Consider the following 21,031-nt stretch of genomic DNA (forward strand, 5'->3'; position numbering starts at 1 on the left):
CTGGGGAGCCCCAAACTGGCCACAGCGCTCCAGATGCGGTCTCACCGGGGCAGAGCAGAGGGGGAGGATGACCTCCCTCCACCTGCTGGCCACGCTCTTCTTGATGCCCCCCAGGATGCCATTGGCCTTCTTGGCCACCAGGGCACATTGCTGGCTTGTGGCCATGCTGTTGGCCACCAGGACTCCCAGGTCCCTTTCTACAGAGCTGCTCTCCAGCAGGTCAGTCCCCAACCTGTACTGGCACATGGGGTTATTCCTCCCCCGGTGCAGGACCCTACACTGGCCCTTGCTGGATTTCATTAGTTTACACTGCCCGTATACAAATTAGTGCTCTGGAAGATGAAGAGGCAACTGGTTCTGACACATACAGTTTATTGGGTGGCTGCCCAAGAGCCAAGCGAACCCCACTGCTCTCCAAATGGCGGGGAGGGGTTTGTCACCGAGCTGTTGGGGCGCGGGGAGGGTCAGGCAGGGTATGGAGGCTGGTGGCAGCCTAGCCAGGACAGCCCCATCCCCGCAGCGTGGGGCTAGACGAGCTCCCCCGTGTCCGTGATCCAGAATGTGTCACCTCTAACAGCAAAATGAGGGGGGATTCAGGGTCACTCCACAAAAGCTGGATCTGAGCCCCACAGGGGGGTCAGGAGACACCCAGGGCCAGCAAAGTGGTGGCAGTGGGTCCTTCCGTGGCTAAAGAGGTGTGCTGAGCTCCTGCCTTCCCCCCATTCCCTGCAGGGACGTGGGGCAGGAGTGAAGGCAGGCCCTGAGGTCTCTTTATTGCTGCGGGAGGGTCGGTGACTCACATACCCCGGCCCAAGCATGACCAGCGTGGGGGTGAGGGCAATGGGCACCACCAGAACGCAGAAACTACCCAGTCCTGGTCAGCCCCGGCACTTCCAAACATGTTATGGGTGCAGGGCTGGGACACATTGTGCCCTGGGGCTGACTGGAAGCTGGGTTTGGGCACAACCGGCCCAGGACAGCGTTGGGGCTTTCCATCGGCTTCAACGCAGCAGCGATACCCTCCTCCAAGGAAGCCGTCTTCTCAACTGGCTACAACCAGGTTCGGTCTGCTGGTGGTGTCAGCCAGCGAGGGCGGAGGATGGACACGCACCCCGGGCAGGGCAGGTGAAGACGCTGGGACTCCAGATGGCCTGGAAACCCCGCTGGGCTCAACAGCGGCGATGCCAGCTCCGCGCTGGGGCTCTGGAGAGCAGCTGCTGTCAGCTGGGAGGGGGGAACAGCCCGCGATCCCTGCTCTGGGCTGGCTCGGTCACTCATCAGTCACTCGCACTGTCCTCGCTGTCCAAATACGCCCCCAACAAGCTGAGAGAGGACGTGGTGCCCGTTGCTGTGGGAAACGAGCCTGGAAGCCAAGCAAAAGAGCAGACACCATCAGGTAGAGCCCTCCCCATTGCCGGCAGACCCTGCCGGCTCAGCGCAAGCAGCCGGGTGGAAACACAAGCCCGCCTCACCGCTCCGGCTGCTCGCAGCTGGAGACAAGGCCGTCGGAGCCAGAGTCCGAGCAGTGCCTCATCCCCCAACCCCAAATCTCTATGAGGACAGCAAGGTTAAATCGTGTGGACAAGGAGACCCCACGCCCCCTCGGCTGGAGCCTCTTGCTTCCACCTCGCGGCAATGGGAGGAAGCGGCAAGGTTGGCCCAAGGTCTGCAAAACCCCCTTCTCCCTCCACAAACCCCTGGGAGGTTTCAGCCACTGGAAGGGAAGAGAGGAGGCAGCTTTCGGCTTTGACCATGCGAGCTGCCAGCTGCAAGAGCGCGGCAACGTCACGGGCAGAGAGCTCCGAGTCCTTGAAAAGATGGGCAGCTCCTCCGGCATAATTTGGCTGAACAGACCCTGCCAGCAGCCAGGAGCAGGTGGCGGGGGAAAGCGTATCAAAAATGGGGCAACTACAAGAGCTGTCCTTCCCCAGGGATCCCCTGAGGGCAGAGGGACTTACTAAGCCAAAGGCTTAGGATCAATCAGCCCCAAAACAACCAGTTCATCGGCTCCCTCCCCAAATCCATGGGTCCTCTGGCTTCCTGGGGCAGCGAACGATGAGGTGCCGGAAAGTCTTTCTGCTTGTTTTCACCACTACTTTGAAGGTTCCAAATTCCAACAATTTGGCAGGTTTTATAATCAGGCTCCAAACCAAAACAATTTTCTTGCTTTTACATTCCTATCTCACTGTTGAGACGGTTCCCAGCGTCGTTATCTGTGCAGCGAGACGCTGTTTTGAAGCTTCTGGCCCTGACAGTCTGTCTCCAAGGCCTTGGCTGACGGCCAAGGGCCAGGAAGGAACCTCTCCTCCATCAGGAGATCTCCTGGAAACAGGGACAACCCCTTGTTCTTACACCATCACAGCCCCATCTGTCCCACAAGGACATTGACCTGAGAGTATTCCGACTCTGAAGACAGAGCAAAATGCCACTGGGATGCTACTAGAACCCCCCCCATGATGGCCCGGTTCAGGCCACCCCATCCCCGTGTGGGTAGTTACCGGTGTTGGCCGTGGTGCCTCGGTTCTCTGTCCCGTTAGCCAGGGCAGGACCCGCCTTCTGCTTCCTCACTGTGACCAGCCCGGCCAGTTGGGACTTGGTGTTCAATTTGCCCACACTTCGCTCCCAGCTCTCCGTCTTCAGCTTCTTACTCTGGGGCTGAGGGTCCTGCAGAGCAGAGCAGGGGCGTTAGGGTGCTCTGGCCTTGGAGGGGAGGCGGAGGGATGGGGGAGAAGGAGGAGCAATAAAAAACAGCAGCACAAAGCACAAGAGACACAAGGGTAGCTGCTCAGAGCAGCCAAGGGGGATATTCTTCCCCTGCAGCGACTGGCACAAGCTAGACAAACAACAGGGATATGGATCTAAACAGCTCTTGGAGACAAACGTCCCGCTGCCTGTGACAGTTATATCCAGCCTTGCACAGCCACGGGTTGGCCCTGGGACGCCGAGGAGCCAGATGCATGCCACAGGGCTGCACAAGCCCTGCCAGCCAGGACCGCGTGCCTGCAGGTGGTCCAGCCACTGAATCAAACTCCCCCCGGGCATGAGGATTAGTGCCGGGCCAGGGAACATCGCTCAGATTAACCCCAGCCTGGCTTAGAGACACAGCAGCTTTGATTCATCCAACCGGACAGAGGTCCCCGCGGACACGGATCGACATCGGAGAGCAGCAGTGCAGGGGCCTGTCTGTGGGGATAATCCCTCCCTCGCAAGCCGGGCACTGAAAGCTCTTTTGTTCTGCACGTCTCCAACATGGACAAAACAAAACCAAAGGAGAGGCTGTCCCAGGCAGTCATTTCATTGCTGTAATTTTCAGAGTGCTGAAATCATGCCTGAAGTACAACCAAGGCATAGGCGAGCCCGTCCTTTTCGAGCTGAAAGGGAAACCACGTCCTGAGCGAGGACGGGAGCAGCTCTCTCCCAGCTTTTGTCAGCAGACACGGTCTAAAATCACCAACTGATCCCTGTCTCTTTTCAGCTCAGTGCACAGGGACACAGGCTTTCTAAGCTGCTCATGCGTGACAGCATTGGGGCTCCAGTGTCGCACAGGGCAGGGACAAAACAGGCAACACACAGACCGGGACAGCGGATTTGGTCTGGGGGAAGAGGTGCGGTGGGTGGAAGAGCCTCTGCCCTCACTCACCTCCTGCAAAATGTCCGTAGGTTTTGTTTCAGCCACAGGCTTCGCGTGTGATTTCGCAGGCTCTTCGTCAGAGTCGGAGTCTACCAGCAGCCGCCGGTTCTGGGCCTGCTCCAGCATAGCTCTGCAAGGAGAGAGGCCGCATGCGGAGGGTTAGAGCTGGCTCCGTTCCACCACCACGCCGAGTGGTGCCGGCTGTGCCCCGTGCCTGCGCTGTTCGCTGTAAGGGGAGCTGGAATTCAGCAGCAGTGCAATGGGATCCACCTTCTCAGGTGCTTTTTAAGAAGTCACATTCAAGCAGTGCCTGAAGGTTCATAGCACTGTGATCTGCAGCCTCAGCCAGGTGCAGAAACTCTCCCTCCACACAAGGACACTTCTCAGGGTGAGTCAGGCCCCTGCAGCAGCCCAGATCTCCCCACCAGATGGGCCCCTCAACCTCCCTAAACACTTTGCCGTGATAAAAGTGAGCTCCTCAGAGCTCACCCAGGACTACATCCCACCCACACAACTCCTGTGAACTCAGGCCCCTCAGGCAGGACATTCTCTTAAGCACTCCTGGGGTGCAGAGGAAAGGGTGAGATGCAGCCCTGCCCGGCCAAGGCCAGCGTGGCCGATTTCACACACCCGTGAATGCTTCCAGCCCACTCACTTCATCTCTTGCTCATCCTCCTCTTGCTCCTTGCGCTTCTGCTCCTCCTCGTACTCCTTGTACTGCTTCAGCATGGCCTCAAAGTCTACATTTGCCTGGCGCTGGTTGAGTTCCTTCAGCTCCTGCAGGTTCTCCAGAACCTCCATCTCCAGCTTGGAGTCCTTGGTTCGGTTCTCCAGGACCTGGGTGACCAGAGGGAAGCCAGGCTTACGTGAGGTAACAGAGCCTGCCAGCAATCTCCCACCCAGTATGGGGCAGGAAGCACTAAGATCATCATCATCCTCGTTTTAGGACAGGAAAAACTGGGGCAAGACACAGCCTGTCACAAGTTCCAGCACAGGGGGAACCCTCCTGAGGGCAGAGAGTTGGCTCCTGCCTGTCCAGAGCACAGCAACACCTCGGGAAACTGGAGAGCTAAACCAATGGCTATGAAGTCACCTGCTTTGCAGGGGAAAGCCAGCCAGGGCAGGAGAGAGGTTTGCCTTCTACAGAGAAGGGCACGTTCTCGTACCTTCATGGGATTGTTGAGCTCTTCCTCTTCCCTCTCCTTCTGCATTCTTTTCTCCTCTTCCTCCAAGAGCTTCTCAGCTTGGAAATTGCGAGTGGCGCCGTGCTCCATGGTGTAGTCTGTGTTCTCAGGATCTGTCTAAGGAAGAAACAAGACAGCAAAATCATTTTACTGGGGCAATTCTGCTCCAGCCATCCTGTGGCCACTTCCAGAGCTGCATGCAAACGTTTCCCGAGTTCATTCACATCACAGAGCAGACAATCACTCATGGCCTTTTATTCTGCTCCAGCTGATGTGCTGCAGCCCATGGATGGGCAAAACATTTCTGAACTAAACAGCCATGAAAAGGGAAGACACATCAAAAAGCACATGCTCAGACTAGGTCTTTGCTAGGATACCCCTTCTGCATGGGGTCAGCACCCAGTCATTTCCACAGGCTGCACAGCCTCCCTAGAAGGTGAGAGTGCAGAAAATACAGAACATATTTCACCTTGAAAGTGATCTCTGCCAGGCAACGTGTGCATTTGATGTAGAAGCGGAAGATGGGAAGTCCCAGGTACACCTCATTCTGAACAGTCTCCTTACGGGCGTTAAACTTCTTCCCCTTATAGATGTATTCACCACATGTCTTGCATCTAGAAAGGGAGAAAGAAAAGTCCACAAAATGTCAAAAAAAGGGAACAAACAGACCAAGAAAAGTCAAAGTGATTTTTAGGCCGTGTCAACCCAGCTTCTGAATAATGGTTATTTTCTCCTTTGGAAATTCAGTACCCCAAAATCACCCACAGCATCTCTTCCCTCTCCCTCATCCCTTTTCTTCTGGACTCTGTCATCTCTAACGGCTGCTGGCAGCAGCTTCCCTGCAGCATATGGAGGTAAAACAATTCCTGAGCAAACTCCTCTCTTCTACAGCTGCTTCCTTCTGACAGGTACAGCCTCTCTTACCGCATATTGAAGGGAGCCATGAGCCGCACCACATACTGTCGGTCCTTGGGGAGTTTGAGCTTTGGGATCTTAGCAGGATCGAAGTCCGGCGGGTAGTATTTCTACAGAGACAGAGCGGAGACGTGTGTGCGCTGGGCGCAGAGTCACCCAGAGCAGTGTTTACCGTGGCAGGCAGGCTCCCCGCTGCCATATCAGTCTCAGAGATCAGCTCCACACAGCAGGAGTGCCCCTATGAATCAGGTGAGGTCTCAAGTGCAATACACCCCGTCCACCACTCCCCACCAGAGCCAGGCACTGCTGTGTGTCTGTCTGTCTGTCCGTCCACCCTTGGCCCCACAAGCCCCTCAACCCTTACATGATTCTAGGACCTAACTCTCTAGGCCCCTGCCAGCCCCCTCCTAGCGCTGCCAGGAGCCCCAGCCTGGGGATGCCCACCCCAACTGCCTCACAGTCCCCTCAGGGACCCCCGTCCGCCTCAGTACCCCCCCCCAGCCGTCCAGGGAACTCCCCAGCACCCCCGGCCTGGGGACCAACCTCAGCGATCAGGGAACCCTCCCCGGGACCAGCCCGACCTGAGGACCCCCACGGCGATCAGAGACCTCCCCCCCCAGCCGGGGAATGCCCCCCCCAACTCACGTTCAACACCTTCCGCTCCGACATGGCTGCGACCTCCCTCGATCACTGGTGCCAGACAGCAGCCACCCCCCTCACCGCTCCCCACTTCCGGGATGTAACCCCGCCTCCCTCCGCCGGTCATTGGTGCGTCGAGCCACGCCCCGGCTGTTTCTCGTCTGTTATTGGCTGTCTCTGCCGTCAGTCAGAGAGCGGCGCCCGCCGACATGAGTCCGCCGGTGCGCCGCGGCCGGAGAAGAGGTTCCGGGGGTTCGGACCCGGGGGACTTCGGCTGTGAGGGGCTGTGGGGCGGCTGTGTCCCGGTTGGGGCCGGGGGGGCCCGGGGCTGCTAGCTGTGGGGGGCCGGAGCTCGGTTTCCTCACAGCAAGGCGGGACGCGGGGCCCGGGCAGGCCCTGCGGTCTAGCTACTGTGAAAAAAATTCAGTTTTCTCTAAGAAATATTCCCCCCAGCGGTGGTAATTCCGCCTCTGTTCTGTGAGGCGTTAGCTCGGCCGGTCTATGGGGTGGGAAAAAGTGAAATTAATTGTCCCTCACGCGGATATATTAGCGCTTTTGGTGTCACGGGGAGGTTGAAGGGGGAGCCCCACTTCTGAAGGGAGCTCGGCTTTGCTTCGCTGTTTTCCCGCCTGTGTGTGCTTTGGTGTTTCTTGCTTAAAACTGAGGATTCAGAGTCCTTCACTTACGGTTTATTGTTTTGAGTTTTTAGCTGATGGTTTCTTACCTAGGGGTTATTGTTTATTACTGTGTTTTGTTAAAAAAAAAAAAAAAAAAGAAAACAAAACCAAAACCAAACTGAGCGGCAAGCTGTGAAAATGTCCTGCAGGGCTCTGTTCTGGAGGTCGGGATGAAGGTACAGAGACGTGAAATTGGGATTTTTCCCCTCAAATACCAGGCCCAGGTCCTGTCTGTGAGGGGAAGCACTGGGAGGGAAGCCAGCAGCTTCCCCCTCTCCCCCCAGATCACGGTCAGGAGCAGAGCAGGCCCTTCCCGGGGGGCTCATGGACGTTGGTCTGGTAACAGCTCCTCAGGGGACACAGGGTCCATGTGGCAGTGACAGACCACACACAGGGTGACAGGCTGGCTCCTGGGTGGCGTGTATATGCATTTGTGAATAAACAAATGTTTTATTCTTTCAACTTGTGTCCCTGAACCTTTGCACTCAGTAAAAAGTAACTCCGTGGGGTGCCCCGGGGAGGGGTTACCCACTGTGGGATTCCCGGAGCCCCCCTGAGGCCATTGCAATCAAAGAATCACAGAATGGTTTAGGTTGGAAGGGACTTTGAAGATCATCGAGTCCCACCCCTCTGCCCTGGGCAGGGCCACCTCCCCCCAGCCCAGGTTGCTCCAAGCCCCGTCCAACCTGGCCTTGAACACCTCCAGGGATGGGGCAGCCACAGCTTCTCGGGGCACCCTGTGCCAGGGGCTCACCATGCTTAGAGTGAAAAATTTCTTCCTGATATCTAATATAAATCTCTCCTCTTCCAGTCTAAAATCATCACCCCTCGTCCTATGGCTCCCCTCCCTGATCCAGAGACCCTCCCCAGCTCTCCTGGAGCCCCTTTAGCCACTGGAAGGGGCTCTCAGGTCTCCACAGAGCCTTCTCTTCCCCAGGCTGAACCCCCCACCTCTCCCAGCCTGTCCTCCCAGCAGAGGGTGTCCAGCCCTCGCAGCATCTCCAGGGCCTCCTCTGGCCCCGCTCCAACAGCTCCATGTCCTTCTGCTGTTGGGTCCCCCCAAGCTGGAGGCAGCCCTGCAGGGGGTCTCCCCGGAGCAGAGCGCAGCAGAGGGGCAGAATCCCCTCCCTCGCCCTGCTGCTTTTGATGTAGCAATGCCTGCTGACACCTTTCTCGTGCCCCACCACCCTCTGACACCCCCCTGGGGTCCATCTGGTTCCCTCACAACCCTCCTCCATCCTTCTTTGCAGCCCAGAAGAGTCTTTTTCCTCTCTACCCCACATCAGATGTCTCCAAGTCCTTCTGTAGTCTCCTCACAGGGTCCCCAAACCTCCTTGTGCCCCTGTGGCATCCTTCGAGGCCCCTCTCAACCCACTCTCAGGCTCTCCTGGGCTCTAATCCTGTTGGTCTCTCAGCTGCAGCGTGGTGCTTTGTAATCCTCATAATCATTACGTGTACTGGGAACATCCCCTGAGTTAGATGGGGGTCTTCCATGCTGGTGGGGCCTCACCGGAGCTCCAGCATGCACATCACCCTACACTTAAACCTCACCCACCCGCTAGGGCTCCATGTCGGGCCTGCCAGCTAACCGGGCCGAACCTGACCGAGGAGGGGCCAGACTGACAGGCCCTGAGGGACTGGGGCCCACCATGCTTCCTCGGTGGGTCAGCCCGCGGGGAGAGGGCAGATGCAGCTCCCTCAGCTCCCGCTCCGCGACCCGCGACCGGCCCTGCCGTCCCCTCAGGATCCCCGCCGTCCCCTCAGGCTCTCGGGCCCCGCACGCCCCTCACGCCCTACGCGGGAAACGCGGCGCCGCAGTGCGCATGCGCGGCGCCGCCGGGCGCCGTTGCCGCCCGCCCCCGTCCCGGCGTGCCCCGCGCGCAGCCAGCGGGGCGGGCTCTCCTCCACACAAAGGCGCAGCGCTGGGAAAATGGCGGCCACGGCGGCAGTAGCGGCAGCCACGGAAAACGCCGGCGGTAAAATGGAGGAGCCGGCAGCGGCAGCAGCGGCAGCAGCCGCCGTCTCTTCGGCGGCAACGACAGCGGCGGCGGCGGCGGCTCCGCCTCCGCCTAACGGGGCAAGCAGTGCTGGGGATGCGCCCCCCAAGAGGTAGGGTGGCCGCTGTGTGGGCCGCGCTACCGCCTGGGCCCGCTGCGCCGCGTGCGGCCTCCGCGGGCCTGGCCTGGCCTGAGCTGAGCCGGGGCGGGGGAGGGGCCGCGGCTGCTGCGCGGGGGGACCGGCAATGGGACTGGGACTGGGACCAGGGCCGCTATCGGGGCTAGGGCCGCTGTTGGGCTCCAAGCGCGGCCCGGGAAGCCGGGCGGGGCCTACCCGCTGCGGCGCGGAGGCTGGCGAGCGCGGAGCCGCCCCGGGAAGGCGCGGCCCGGGGCTCCCGCCGTCTGAGGTCGGAGCGGGGAAGGAGCCCGTCCCTCGGCCTGGCGCTTTGTGCACCGCGCGGTGTACGGCGGCCGGTGGGAGCATTGCCTATCCCGCTTAGGAAACGTTTCTGCTGGGCCTTCTTGCTGAGACTTAAAGCCTCCCCTAGAGGCATAGGGTGTGCCAGCGGGGTGGGTTTTGGTGTTCTAAGTTAATTACTTTTTGTTCTGTCAGCGGCAGGTTGTAATAAGCTTTTCTGAGGCAGTCCTCTCTCATATTTCAGCAACATTTGGAGTAAGGTGTGCTCTGTTTTGTGGTTGATGATTTACCTCTGGAGTGGGTTAGAAACACCTTGAGAGTGAGAGAGGGCTTGAAGGTGATGCCAGGTGCGAAGTAAGGGTTGTGTGTCTGATATCAATAGAATGTCACAGAAACTTAAAAATCTGCAGGGTTTACAATAAGGTAACAGGTCTGTAAATGTGGGGATGATAAGCGGAAAAAGTTTGAGCTGCTTGTCACTTTCCGATGTTAACGCTAACCTCATTTTAGAAAAAATCGTAGTTAGCAAAGCTTTTTTAACGTCAAATCTGTGGAATAAAGAACACGTTTTCTTCTGTTAATTTTTGGCCCCAGGCCTTAAATGCTGTGCAGATAAGAATCAACATTTTGAACCTTATGTTCTGTGAGTAATGTTTCAGACTTGAGGTCAGATTTGTTTATCTGCTGTTCCTGAGGTGTGTTACATAGCTGTGTGTCGGTCCGGCTGCTGGTTGCTGCGGGCTGTTATGCCCAGACATGTTGCATATCTGTAGACTGACCCAGAGCTGACAGATCTGAATAAGAGAGGCCAGCTGGATGGTGTGTAGTTAATTGGAGATGCTATGGGTATGGTGAAGAGATGGCGGTGTGTCTCAATTTGGAAAAAACGCTCTCACCTTCCTCTGCTGCCGAGTTTGTGGATTGTGTTTCACATGACCAGCAAGGCAATCAGCTTTCCAAGTGCCACTTTTTTGGGAAAAATGTCCATATGTATTCCTTCCCACCCCCCCAGCACAAAATAGTTAAACTGTGCTTATGGCAACTGAAGAAACATCGACATACACAACTCTTTCTGTCTTCTGCCAGGCAGAAGCAGCCATGCCTGTTCAGGAGCAAAGAAAGTACTGATCCTGGAGGGGGGGAGGTCACAGTGCCACCATGGCACATGAGACAGGGACGTGTAATATGTTAGCTAGGGCTAGGGAAGGATCTGCCCATCTTCTCCCCTCCTCATGTTGGGTAGTTGGTATGTGGAGGATGTTTGTGTCTTAGATTATGTTTACACCTCAAAGCTCTCTCTTGGTGAGTATAGCAGAGCTGGCAGCTCTAGGTAATATGTAATCAGTAATTTGTCTTATATAAGTAGACAATTTATTCCTGAAGTCTAAGTAAAGATGTCTACTCTTTTTTTCCCTGACCCTCTTTATATTTGGAGTTTCTCTAGAGACCTTATCTTTTTATCTAGGTGCAATTCTATGTGTAATATCAAGCTTCATGTGCAAAGTTAAACACGTCTACAGTGATAATGCCAGTGTTCATATGAATGTATTTTCAGTGTCCTGGGTTGGGGGAAAGGGAGATCTGCCTATCCTGGATTTTGAGTCTTAGTGATTTCTGGTACAGTTGTTTGGTCTAGATGGCATTTTTAAGAAATCTTGCAGAGGAATGTGCATAATAGTTGGGTTTTTTTTTGAGGAAATAAGAGCTTCCCTTTTAGTTCCTCCTTCTACATAAATCACAAACGGGAGAATTTTTCTTTAGTCTTGATGAAGCATTTCAGTTCTGTAACCCAAGGAAAAAAATCATGGTAGATAAAATACCTTCTGAAAGTAACTACTTAAATGCATTATTTTTTGTAGATCTTGTGTTAGCCTTGGTGTAAGTGCGATGGGTGTTACTGGGATGGGCAAAGCTGCTGTGGGAATTTTACCTCACCTGCCTCTCCAACTTAGGGGTACTTACAAGCAGGCATGGTCTGTTTTGGAGGTTATGTGGCGCTCATTCCTTCTTGCTGTCTAGAACTCCCTTAAAAGAAGCCTAAAAGCTCGGCTGTTTTCATATTTGGTAACCACATCTTTTAAGTGATCTCTGTGCACCTGTGCCTGCCTGTGCTTGTCCTTTTGGTTTGTGAAACCCATAGAGGTGGTGTCTGAAATTCTACAAAAGAAGAAAAAAAAAAAACCAAAAACAAAACAAAACAAAACCACCCACCTTTGCAGCTGGAGTAGTTTCCCTGACATTTTTTTTTGACCTGGCTGGATTTTATTACGCTGAATATGATAAGGAATATGTTCTAGGCTAATGCTTGCCTTTAGTGGCAGGTACTATGGCTTGTCTGAGTTCTTTATAGGTGTATCAAAGCTTGAGGTGTTTTTCAAGCTGACTTGGGAGCCTTAAACGCAGGATTGCAAAAAATGTCTGCATCATACCGCATTACTTCGAAGCATGTTATACAGCAATACAACCCAGGGGAATGCAAATAGTTCCATTTTGAGGATAACCATAGAAAAACCTGGGTGTAGCTTTTAACACAAGCACTAAATTTTGTGTTATTTCTTCAGCCAAACAGAGGTTAAGGTGTTATAAGGATTGTCCTATTTTGAATCTATTTTTGGGTTTTTAATTACTTCATTTCTCAAGAAACTTTTAAAAAGTTCAGTGAGGGAAAGTCTAAAAATTTCACTTTTTGGTGAAATAAATATTGTACATAACTAAAGAACACTTTTTTTTTTTTACAGACTTCTTTTCTAGCATAGTTCATGCAGAACCTATGTATCTTTTGGCATGAAGCGATACATGATGGCCGTGCATAGAGCTGTATCTGTAAAGTGCTATATTTTTGTGTGTTTGCTTGTAACATCGCCTGGTAGCTGAAAAAGTGTAGGCTGCTATGTAATAAAAATGGAGAACACTCAAATATAAAACTTCATAGACATCTGTGTACTTGTTTTCATTTTCCCTGCAGGCTGTTGTATCTGTTCAGTGATTGAAATGGTTCTAAAGGAACAGACAGTGTTGATTCAGAAGTGTGTTCGCATCAGAGCCAGAATTTCTGGCGTCGCTTGAACTGTGCTGGGCTATGTAGGTGTTAAGTTAAGTAAAAGCTCAGTGTATGTACAGATAAGTTTTAGAAGCTTTACCTGCTTTTTTGATTAATGTATTCTTGTGAATTCTTTCGAAACGTGGATTTCTGCATCTTCTCAACCAGCACAAAGTGAACAAGGAGATTAACTGGATTAGTTAAGGAAATCATGTCAGGAAATACTTCAGCTGAGGCTGAAGTATTTCAGTCTCCTGTTTTTTTTTTTTTCTTAAATACTGTTATTTGGTGGCTTTTGTGTCCTGTGAAGACCCGATGGTCATTGAGGTTGCTTGAGAAATAGTCTTCATTTCTATTTTTTTAATTTTTGACCTGTTAGAGATGGTATTCTGAAATAGTTAAAAGAACTATTCAATATGTTTGCTGGAATGCACAGAGGCTTTGAATTTGTGCCATTCAAAACCTGTATTAATTGGAGTAGGAAAAAAAAAGTGTTGTTAGGTAAGAGTCACTGACCTGAGTGTTTAGTTAGACACAGGATTATTTTGTTAAAATTCTTCTAGTGTACGACTACAAATATGGTGGATCAATGTATTAGTTGACTTAAAGGTGTTTAAGTAGTATAATGTGCTAAGGAGAAAATAAATTGGATGGATGTCTGGTCTGGAGCATCACGAGGAGATGGAGTGAGGCTTGGTCGGCTTTAAAGAGATTCAGTTTATGAAATCAAAAACTTCGGCTACATTAAATGAAAGTGGGAGAAGATAGTGGGTCTTGATGACATAAGTTGTCTGCTATTAGGAAATCTTTGTTACAATACACTATATAGCATTGGTACCATGTGTACCTGCTTTGGTTGAAAGGTGTACAGTTTTGCAAATAAAGTGAATGGATGAAACTTTGCAAGTTTTGATGTAGTTTTAAGAATGTAACAAGTTATGTTCCAGGAGGTGGTATGATGTTGATCAAATGCCAGAGTAGTTAATGTGTGTGATTATCTTTCTTTGCTTGCAGTGAAGGTGAACGACCAAGCCAAAATGAAAAAAGAAAAGAGAAAAGTGTCAAAAGAGGAGGAAATCGCTTTGAGCCATATGCTAATCCTGCTAAAAGATACCGAGCTTTTATTACAAATATTCCGTTTGATGTGAAGTGGCAGTCTCTGAAAGACCTGGTCAAAGAGAAAGGTAATGTACAACTCAGGTGGCCAAGTGATGTCTGTCATCTTACTTGTGGCTGACTTTGTAAACTTAAGAGTTGAAGTTCTGGGTGGACCTAGCGACATGAGTTCTGTAAAAGGTCTGCTTGAAGCCTTTTTGGGTATTGCACAACATCTGCTCCCTGGCAGCCTTCCAGATGGATAGTTCCTTTATAGGCATGTTGGCATACAGCTAGTAGTGCTTCATCGGAGATGTAAAAGAGTATTTTTCTTAGGGGGGGAGAAATGAGGCTTTTATCAGATTTTAGCCTTGACATACAACAAAACTTTCTGAAGCATTTTAATATCTGTTGGGTAATAAAGGTAGTTATTTACTGCTGATCTGGTGTGTGTACATATAGTTGTGCCCCCAAACTTTGTAGTGATTTGTGCTTAGGTAAAGATCTATACTGCCATTTGATAGCAGTAAAATGTATTTAAGGGTGACCTGCAAAAAAGAAAAATCAGGTTTGTGCTTTGGCATGTGCTGCAACACAGTTAGGGCTTTGGAAATCATGTTTGTGGTGTTTCCCCCTTCCTCACTTCCATTTAACTGTCCCAGGTGAATGGGAGCTGCCATAGTTTGTTGACCTTAGGGTCGTCTTCATCTGTTGAAGAAGCTGGAGAAATTGAGCTGACTATTTTCAGGTGGTGACAAGTCTAAATGTAGTGCTATTTCTTTAAGCTGATGCCCAGCTTACTAGTTTTCAAGTCACCTTGGAAGTGCAGTGGAGTGGCAAGAAAATACTTGGCTTCTCCATCATAAAAAGTCTCAAAACATGTTAAGAGTAACTAATACAACCGTTCCTCTTGTGGGTCACTTCTAAAATACATAGCATCAGTCACAAATGTCTCGCAAAATAGTGATCAGTGTTCACTTGTGTTTGAACTAGGTAAAGGAATGATAGTTAATGCGTTCACAAGGTGTGGCCTAATGAATGGGAAAACAAATTTCCAAAGGGTTTTAAAATGTTTTTTTTTGGAGGCAAAATGGAACTGAGTCTGCGTAACGAACTCCAGGACTGTAAGCCTTGGGAAACTTCCATAATTAGAGGCTGTGAAATGATGTTAGAGATTCAGCAATGGTTTTCTGTAATATGAAGAATTACCTTCTTAAAGACTGCTTTAACAGGCCCTAATTATGAATGGTCCCTTGCCTTAAACTATGCTTTCACTTTGCTACACCAGATACGTTGGTTAATAGGAGTATCTGTATGTGTAGATGTCTAATTTTAAGTACTGTGTTGAATTCCGTTCCAAGTGTCTTGTGGTTTCTCTCCAGTTCACGTGGATGGAAAAGTCCGGTGTGAGATTGTTTCCTGCCTTGCTGTTCAGCTACTCATTCCAGCAGATACTCCTAGGGGAACATTGAAACCTCTTCCTTCTGTCTGCAGGGCTTGTGATGCTAAACATTGAGAAGCATTGTTCTTGGTTTTTGGGACTGCTTGTTCAAATACAACAGTTTAGATCCGCTGTGTAGTTGCGATTCATTCTAATTAGTCACTGACTTCTACCAAATTGGTGCTCTCGTGCTGTGCTTGAACTTGCTTAATCGGTTCTTCTTGATACAAGGCATAGTAGTTCCAAGAACCAGGAATGTGACTGTGGAAAAATCTAAACGTTAGAATTCTTGGTTTGTAAGTGTAAGAATTACAGGCCAAACGTTCAAGGTTTTGGGAGCATGTGAAACAGATCTGTACACAAAGGGTGAACATAGGTATTTTGTGACTGCTCCATCGCTTGGCAGTCGTGAAGACTTAAGCTGTTAGCAGCAATGGCATAGCAGGTTGCTGAACGTAGGAGGAGTTCACCTCAATCGGCTGTTTTGCGTCAGTAAGTATGGTTTAGGAGACATGAGCTTTGAGGTCTGCTCATATTTCTGCAACCTGGTTTGTTCAGATGTGTACATCTGAAGTCTTCTAAAGGTGACATCTCTCAAGAGTAATGCCTTGGTTCAGTCATTTCAGTGTATTTGTTGGTGAAACTCAATTACAGGTATGCAGTATGATGTATTTATTAAAGAAATTTAAAAAATGTTCTTGTTTGAAACTCCCTTGTATTGGCTGACAAACACAAGGTTCTACTAAACTGATGTAATCAGCATTGATAACTGGCAATTGGTGAATGGCTTCAGGAGAAGAATGAGGCAGCAGTTCTTCAGCATGTAAGTGGAGTCTAAACGTAAACATGATTGAATGCTAAATAGCTGTCTTAATCTGTCCCCCAACAAATGGCTCTGTCCTAGGGAGAAGAGTGGTAATGCTTCATGGCAGCTGGCACAAGTGAGGTGATGCCATATGATAAAAAAGAACTTGTATTTGAATTTGAGATATTTATTAGTTCCTATAGGAAATACAGAAATTTGTATATTAAATCTTTTTCCTGACCGGAGTAGCAAGATGACATACAGTACAAGGAGAAAGATTAGCTGTAAAATGAGACAATAACTATGTTCTGCTCTGTTGCAAAGCTGGGAGCAGTTGCAGGCAAGGCCACGCTCGTGTCGCATTCAAAGATTCCAGACACCCCAGGGACTGTTGGTGTTAGCATGGCTGTACCTGCCTTTACGTAAGGCAGAGCCGTAGCCTGGAGCAGGCATGCTTACCTCTTCACATCAAAACCTGGATGTGTGAACAGATGGGAGAAAAAGAAGCAACAAAGCTTTCCCAGCTTAAATTTTCTGTGAAGAAGAGCAGCTGCTAAGCTTCATGTGCTGCCTTCTTTCTTGCCTCATCTCCAGAAATTTTTGGAACATTTGTGGCCTCCTAAAGATGTAACTTGTGCTCTCTTGCTATGGTGCTTGATCCCAGATGTTAGTTGAGCACTCTTGTTACTTCAGTGCTAACAGCTGTTACTGGAGAGTCCACTGGATTTCAGTGCCCAAGATTCTGTTGCAGTGTGCTTGCAGGTTGAAGTTGTAGGTGGGCAGAGAGAAAAGGATGCATAAACAGTGTGGATGTGCTGTTCAACACTTGACTTGTTCCCCCTTACATTCAATAGATGTGCTAATGAGTTGCTGTATTTTCATTGGCCTTCACTGTTTTTTCAGAGGCACTGTCCTTCATCAGCCTTTTCACTTCATCTTTTCTGCCTGGACTCTTAAAGAGCCAGAATAACCCTTTTTTTTTTTTTTTTTTCTGGGCTCCCTCATGCAAAGGTGAGATTTCCCTTCCCCTACTGTAGAAGAATAGCTTGTGACCTCTTCTCTGTCTCTACTTTGGGAAGAATGATTTTCTTCTCCCCTTTCAACCAAAGCTTTGTATACATATAAAGTGTATTTCTCTTCTCTCCCCCCAGCTCAAGCCACCCCCCTGTAACTTTTTACTGGTTACCTGTCATGAGCTTTAAACACTGTAAATGCGGGAGCTGTCACTAATTCTGAATTCCCCCATGTTGAAAGTACTAGGCTTTTGATGGCAGGGTCCTCTTGAATCAGTCATGCTGCTTGTAGTTCTTTACTTCAGAAGATTATGGGAAATCCATATAGTTTTGATATTGTCAAGAGGCTTCCTTCTCTACTTAGTGTTTACTTATGACCCTCCAGGCCAAAGCAATTACTGTGACATAAAGCATTTAACTCTTTTTCAGTTTCTGTACTTCTCTTCTTGCTGAGATTTGCCTCTCTGCACCTTTCATGCCTTTCGGAGATCCTTGGTTCGTCACTAACTATTAAAATCATATTGCCCAACTTTTGACATCTACATCTGAGGTTGTTATCCCAGTTACTTCCCAGATGTGTCTTTAGGGCTAGGTGAATCCATCTGAGTCATGCCTCAAGTCACTGCATGGATGTACTTATCTGAGCTTCTTGAACAGTCATTGGAGAATACCTGAATGCTGACAGACCAGCCTGGCTTGAACATCTTAATTTTCCATGTAGATGAACTTCTTTGGGAAGTGGATATAGAGCTTGGAAGGGGGGAGCAATGACTGTAATGATAAGTAATGCTGGTGATTGCTTTGATTTGTATTTTTGGTTATTGCAATGATTTTTGCTTCAATCCCTTGTTATAGGAAATGCTGAGTTTCTGAACTTTCTCAAGTGTGAAGTTTAAAAAATAAATAAATCCATCTGCTCTAAGTTAAGTCTTAAAGACACCACAGGGAACGTGTTTCTTAATTATCCTTCTGTTGACTTAGAGCTAGTGTTTTCTGCAAGTTTTATCTCCCTTTGGAGGCTGATCTGGTAATAAACTTGAGTTCCTTAACTAACAGTCTCTTGTGCTTGAATGAAATTTTTCACTTGTGGATATAAGGTATGTTTTCTGAAAAAAGCTAACTGTTCTCCAGCAGAAAGAAAATCTGCCTGGATCACTGTGCCTTTCTCCTGCCCTCTGAAGCAGGTTTAGTACAGGCATATCTGCTGTTGGTACTTTTCCATGGCTTAATTGCCTGTGCACTATTGTAGGCTACTCTTGTCTGCTATTCTGCTTATCCCCAGTGCCTGATGTTCTGATATACTGTGGCTTGGGATCTAGAAAAAAAAGCCAAATAAAATGTGACCCAGCATAGGTTCTTAAAAAAATGTCCTTTGCCAGCCTCAAACCAGAGTCTCCTGGAAGAAGTGTCATGTTGAAGTGTTTTACATGTTTTTCAAGTGAAAAAATGCATTTTTATTGCAGTTCTCTACTCTGGACTTGATGTCTTGGATACTGAGCTGTTGCACTATTTGTGTCGTTCCTATCCTCCCTGCTTTTTTTTTTTAATTTGGCTCTTCAGGAAGTTCAGATGTCATTTGAAGGAAAACAGCTACTTCAAGATGTATATTTGGTTTTTAATATAGGTGTCTATAAGGCTTGAATGTGAAGCACTGAGCAAAATTGGCATGTACTAGATTTTCCAAGTGACAAACAATTGCTGGTGTGATGGACTCCTGGAAATCTTGTGGTTAAGAGGTCAGAGATTTGTTAAAAGAGTAAATGTTAAATCGTATTTAATATGTTCAAGCTTGGCAAACTTCTTTGGAAGCGTTTGTGGATCTGAAGTAAGAATTGTAGCTGAATTCGATTAGTGGTTGGGAAAGGAGAGCACTCGATCCAGGGGCTCAGTAGTGTTACTAGGTGCAAAGTCACAGACTAATCTGTGACTTCTGGCCTCTGTGAAACGGAGCGGTTTTGTATTGTAGGTAATTTGGGAATTTGGTGTCTTACTGCATAAATTGTTGAATCACATTTGCATTCTTGATCAAAGCTTGGTTGGACTCTGGCTGCTGCTGTTGAGATGGCTGGCTTCAGAATGTCTTGGTAATGCTAAATATTTAGAATTGGTGCACAGCCACCATCTACCACCAAGGACTAGCCCCGCAGGGCTGTTTACAGTGCAGCCCCATTCACTACAGACTGTGGAAATAATTCCTACTATGTGATCTCATACTGTTCAGATTATAGGATGGAATTCATTTTGTTAGGCTTTATTTCAAGAAGTATTGTTTAGACAGTGAAGCTATGGATACTCATTGAACACTCTGATCTGCCCTGTCCCTTTCAAAGGGACTTAATTTTTTTTAGCCTCTACCAGTTTCAAACACTATCCTCATAAAAACCTGAACAGATCAGTTTGTTTATTCTGTCTAGCTAACTGTTCTTTGGCTGGAATGCTCAAATTGCTAAATTATTTTTTATTTAAAAAGCAGAGTTAAAAAAAAAAATAGTGATTTCATTAAGCATTCCTTTTCTTCCAGCTTCGAGAAGGACCTTTCAGGATGTTCATTTTGCGTAATGACGCTGTGTCCTATAAATGACTGGTCCTGTGGGAAGTCAGGCTGAACACCTCTCCCTCTATCTGTCCCCTTGCTATGAGGTAGAGACTCTTGAATGTGAGACTCCAGTTTCTTGCTCAAAGTGTGCTATCAATATTCAGACTGGGTCATGATTTCCCACAAAGACTGCTTTGTATCTTTCAGATAATGCAACTTGGAGTCCTCTTGTCCTAAACTTAAAAACTGGGACTTCTAAAACCAGAAAGAAAAAGTGGGGGAAAAAAAAAAGTTTTCTTTGATTCTTCTGTATGCCAGTCACTTCAAAGGCAGCAGCCATTTCGGTAGTTGTATTCTGGAGGCACATGATATGGTTATGTGGTCATCAAAAGGCAATCCTAATCTTGTGAGGAAAGGTGCAGATGTAGTTTTCCATTGCATTCTGCCTTTTGCTGTAGACGGGTTTTGTTTTGCGAGCAAATCTGGCAGACTCTTAATAACAGTTATTGAAGCTAAAGAATGGATTTTATTGTGGCTTAACAAACGGCTAAAAACCTGATGAAATAAATCATAGGCAGTCAGTGATCTCTTGGTTCAATCTGACTCCCTTTTTGGAAGTTTGTATTTAAATCCAGAGAAAAGCAAGTAACTGTTCAAGTTCTGGACTATGGAGACACGATTGCATACTGTGTGAAGTGAAGGAGACTTGTTCGTGCAGCCTTTCCCATGGATTTGGATTGCCTTAAGTAATGAGTGGGTACTAAAGATCAAGGAAACTGATATTGTGGAAATAGCTGGCTTTTGAAGCGGAGGAAAATCAAGAACATGTTTAACTGTTTTAAAACTTTACTGCATACCTGTAATTGTCCAGTTTTGTGGTCTAGAGAACATGGAGTGTTTCTGGGCTTTCTTATAAGGCAGAGGCTCCATACACGGTTGTTGATTGTTCTAAATTCCCATTGTTTTCTTGGCTTTTCTCCCTTGGTATATGTGTCGTCTGGAATCTGATTTGTAGTTGGTGAGGTAACATACGTGGAGCTCTTAATGGACGCTGAAGGAAAGTCAAGGGTAAGTGTTTGAGAGATTTCTTCTGTGGATTTTCTACATGACAAATGTAACTGTATGGTGGCGTGGAACGAAACGAAGTCAGGAAGGTAGAGAGTGTGTATGCTTAGTGGCTATAACGTAGGATTGCTTAAAGCTTCTTTTGGGGTGGGGAGGAGGTGGGATGGGGCCTTGTAAACAGTGTTAGGGTGGTCTTCCACTGTGTTCAGTTGGCGTTGGCTGTTTGAATGACCCATGGACCCTAGCAGTATGTATAGTGGTATGGAATATTAATGTAATACTTGTGTTTTGGAAAACGTCACTGTAGTGGTTTGAGGAATTTGTAAGGCCAGTGTGCAAAAGCAGGTTCTGTAAACTACGCTTCCTGTGCCAGTAAACAGAAGTCAATTCTTAAATGTAAATGTATATTGCCTTCATAGGTACTAAAGTCCTTTAGTCCAGTATCTTACAGGAAAAAGAGTAGTAGGAGCACGCTTACCTGTACTGAAGGATATGGATTTAGGGTGAGAGGATATGGCAAGGGTTTTGCTGTATGACAGGGAAGAATAGGTCACATGAAGCGTGTGGTATTTTTC

General features: G+C 48.7%; 2 protein-coding genes across 2 annotated transcripts; one reads left to right on the plus strand and one right to left on the minus strand.

Moving 5' to 3' along the window:
• Nucleotides 1-383: 383 nt before the first annotated feature.
• On the minus strand, nt 384-6,411 carry YJU2 (YJU2 splicing factor homolog). Its single transcript, XM_082495236.1, has 8 exons — nt 6,376-6,411; nt 5,740-5,840; nt 5,285-5,429; nt 4,798-4,932; nt 4,287-4,468; nt 3,641-3,761; nt 2,499-2,664; nt 384-1,363 (listed from the first exon to the last, which is right to left on the minus strand). Exons 1-8 carry the CDS (start codon nt 6,397-6,399, stop codon nt 1,278-1,280), a joined length of 960 nt encoding a protein of 319 aa, XP_082351362.1. The 5' UTR covers nt 6,400-6,411; the 3' UTR covers nt 384-1,277.
• A 2,526-nt stretch (nt 6,412-8,937) lies between these two features.
• On the plus strand, nt 8,938-20,563 carry LOC309681691 (heterogeneous nuclear ribonucleoprotein M-like). The gene is made up of 3 exons (XM_082495611.1): nt 8,938-9,155; nt 13,516-13,685; nt 20,407-20,563. The coding sequence occupies exons 1-3, from the start codon at nt 8,977-8,979 to the stop codon at nt 20,469-20,471; spliced, it is 414 nt and encodes a 137-aa protein (XP_082351737.1). The 5' UTR covers nt 8,938-8,976; the 3' UTR covers nt 20,472-20,563.
• The last annotated feature ends 468 nt before the right edge of the window (nt 20,564-21,031 follow it).

The sequence above is a fragment of the Vanellus vanellus genome (assembly GCF_965231255.1).
Source record: "Vanellus vanellus genome assembly, chromosome: 25".
Lineage (NCBI taxonomy): Eukaryota > Metazoa > Chordata > Aves > Charadriiformes > Charadriidae > Vanellus > Vanellus vanellus.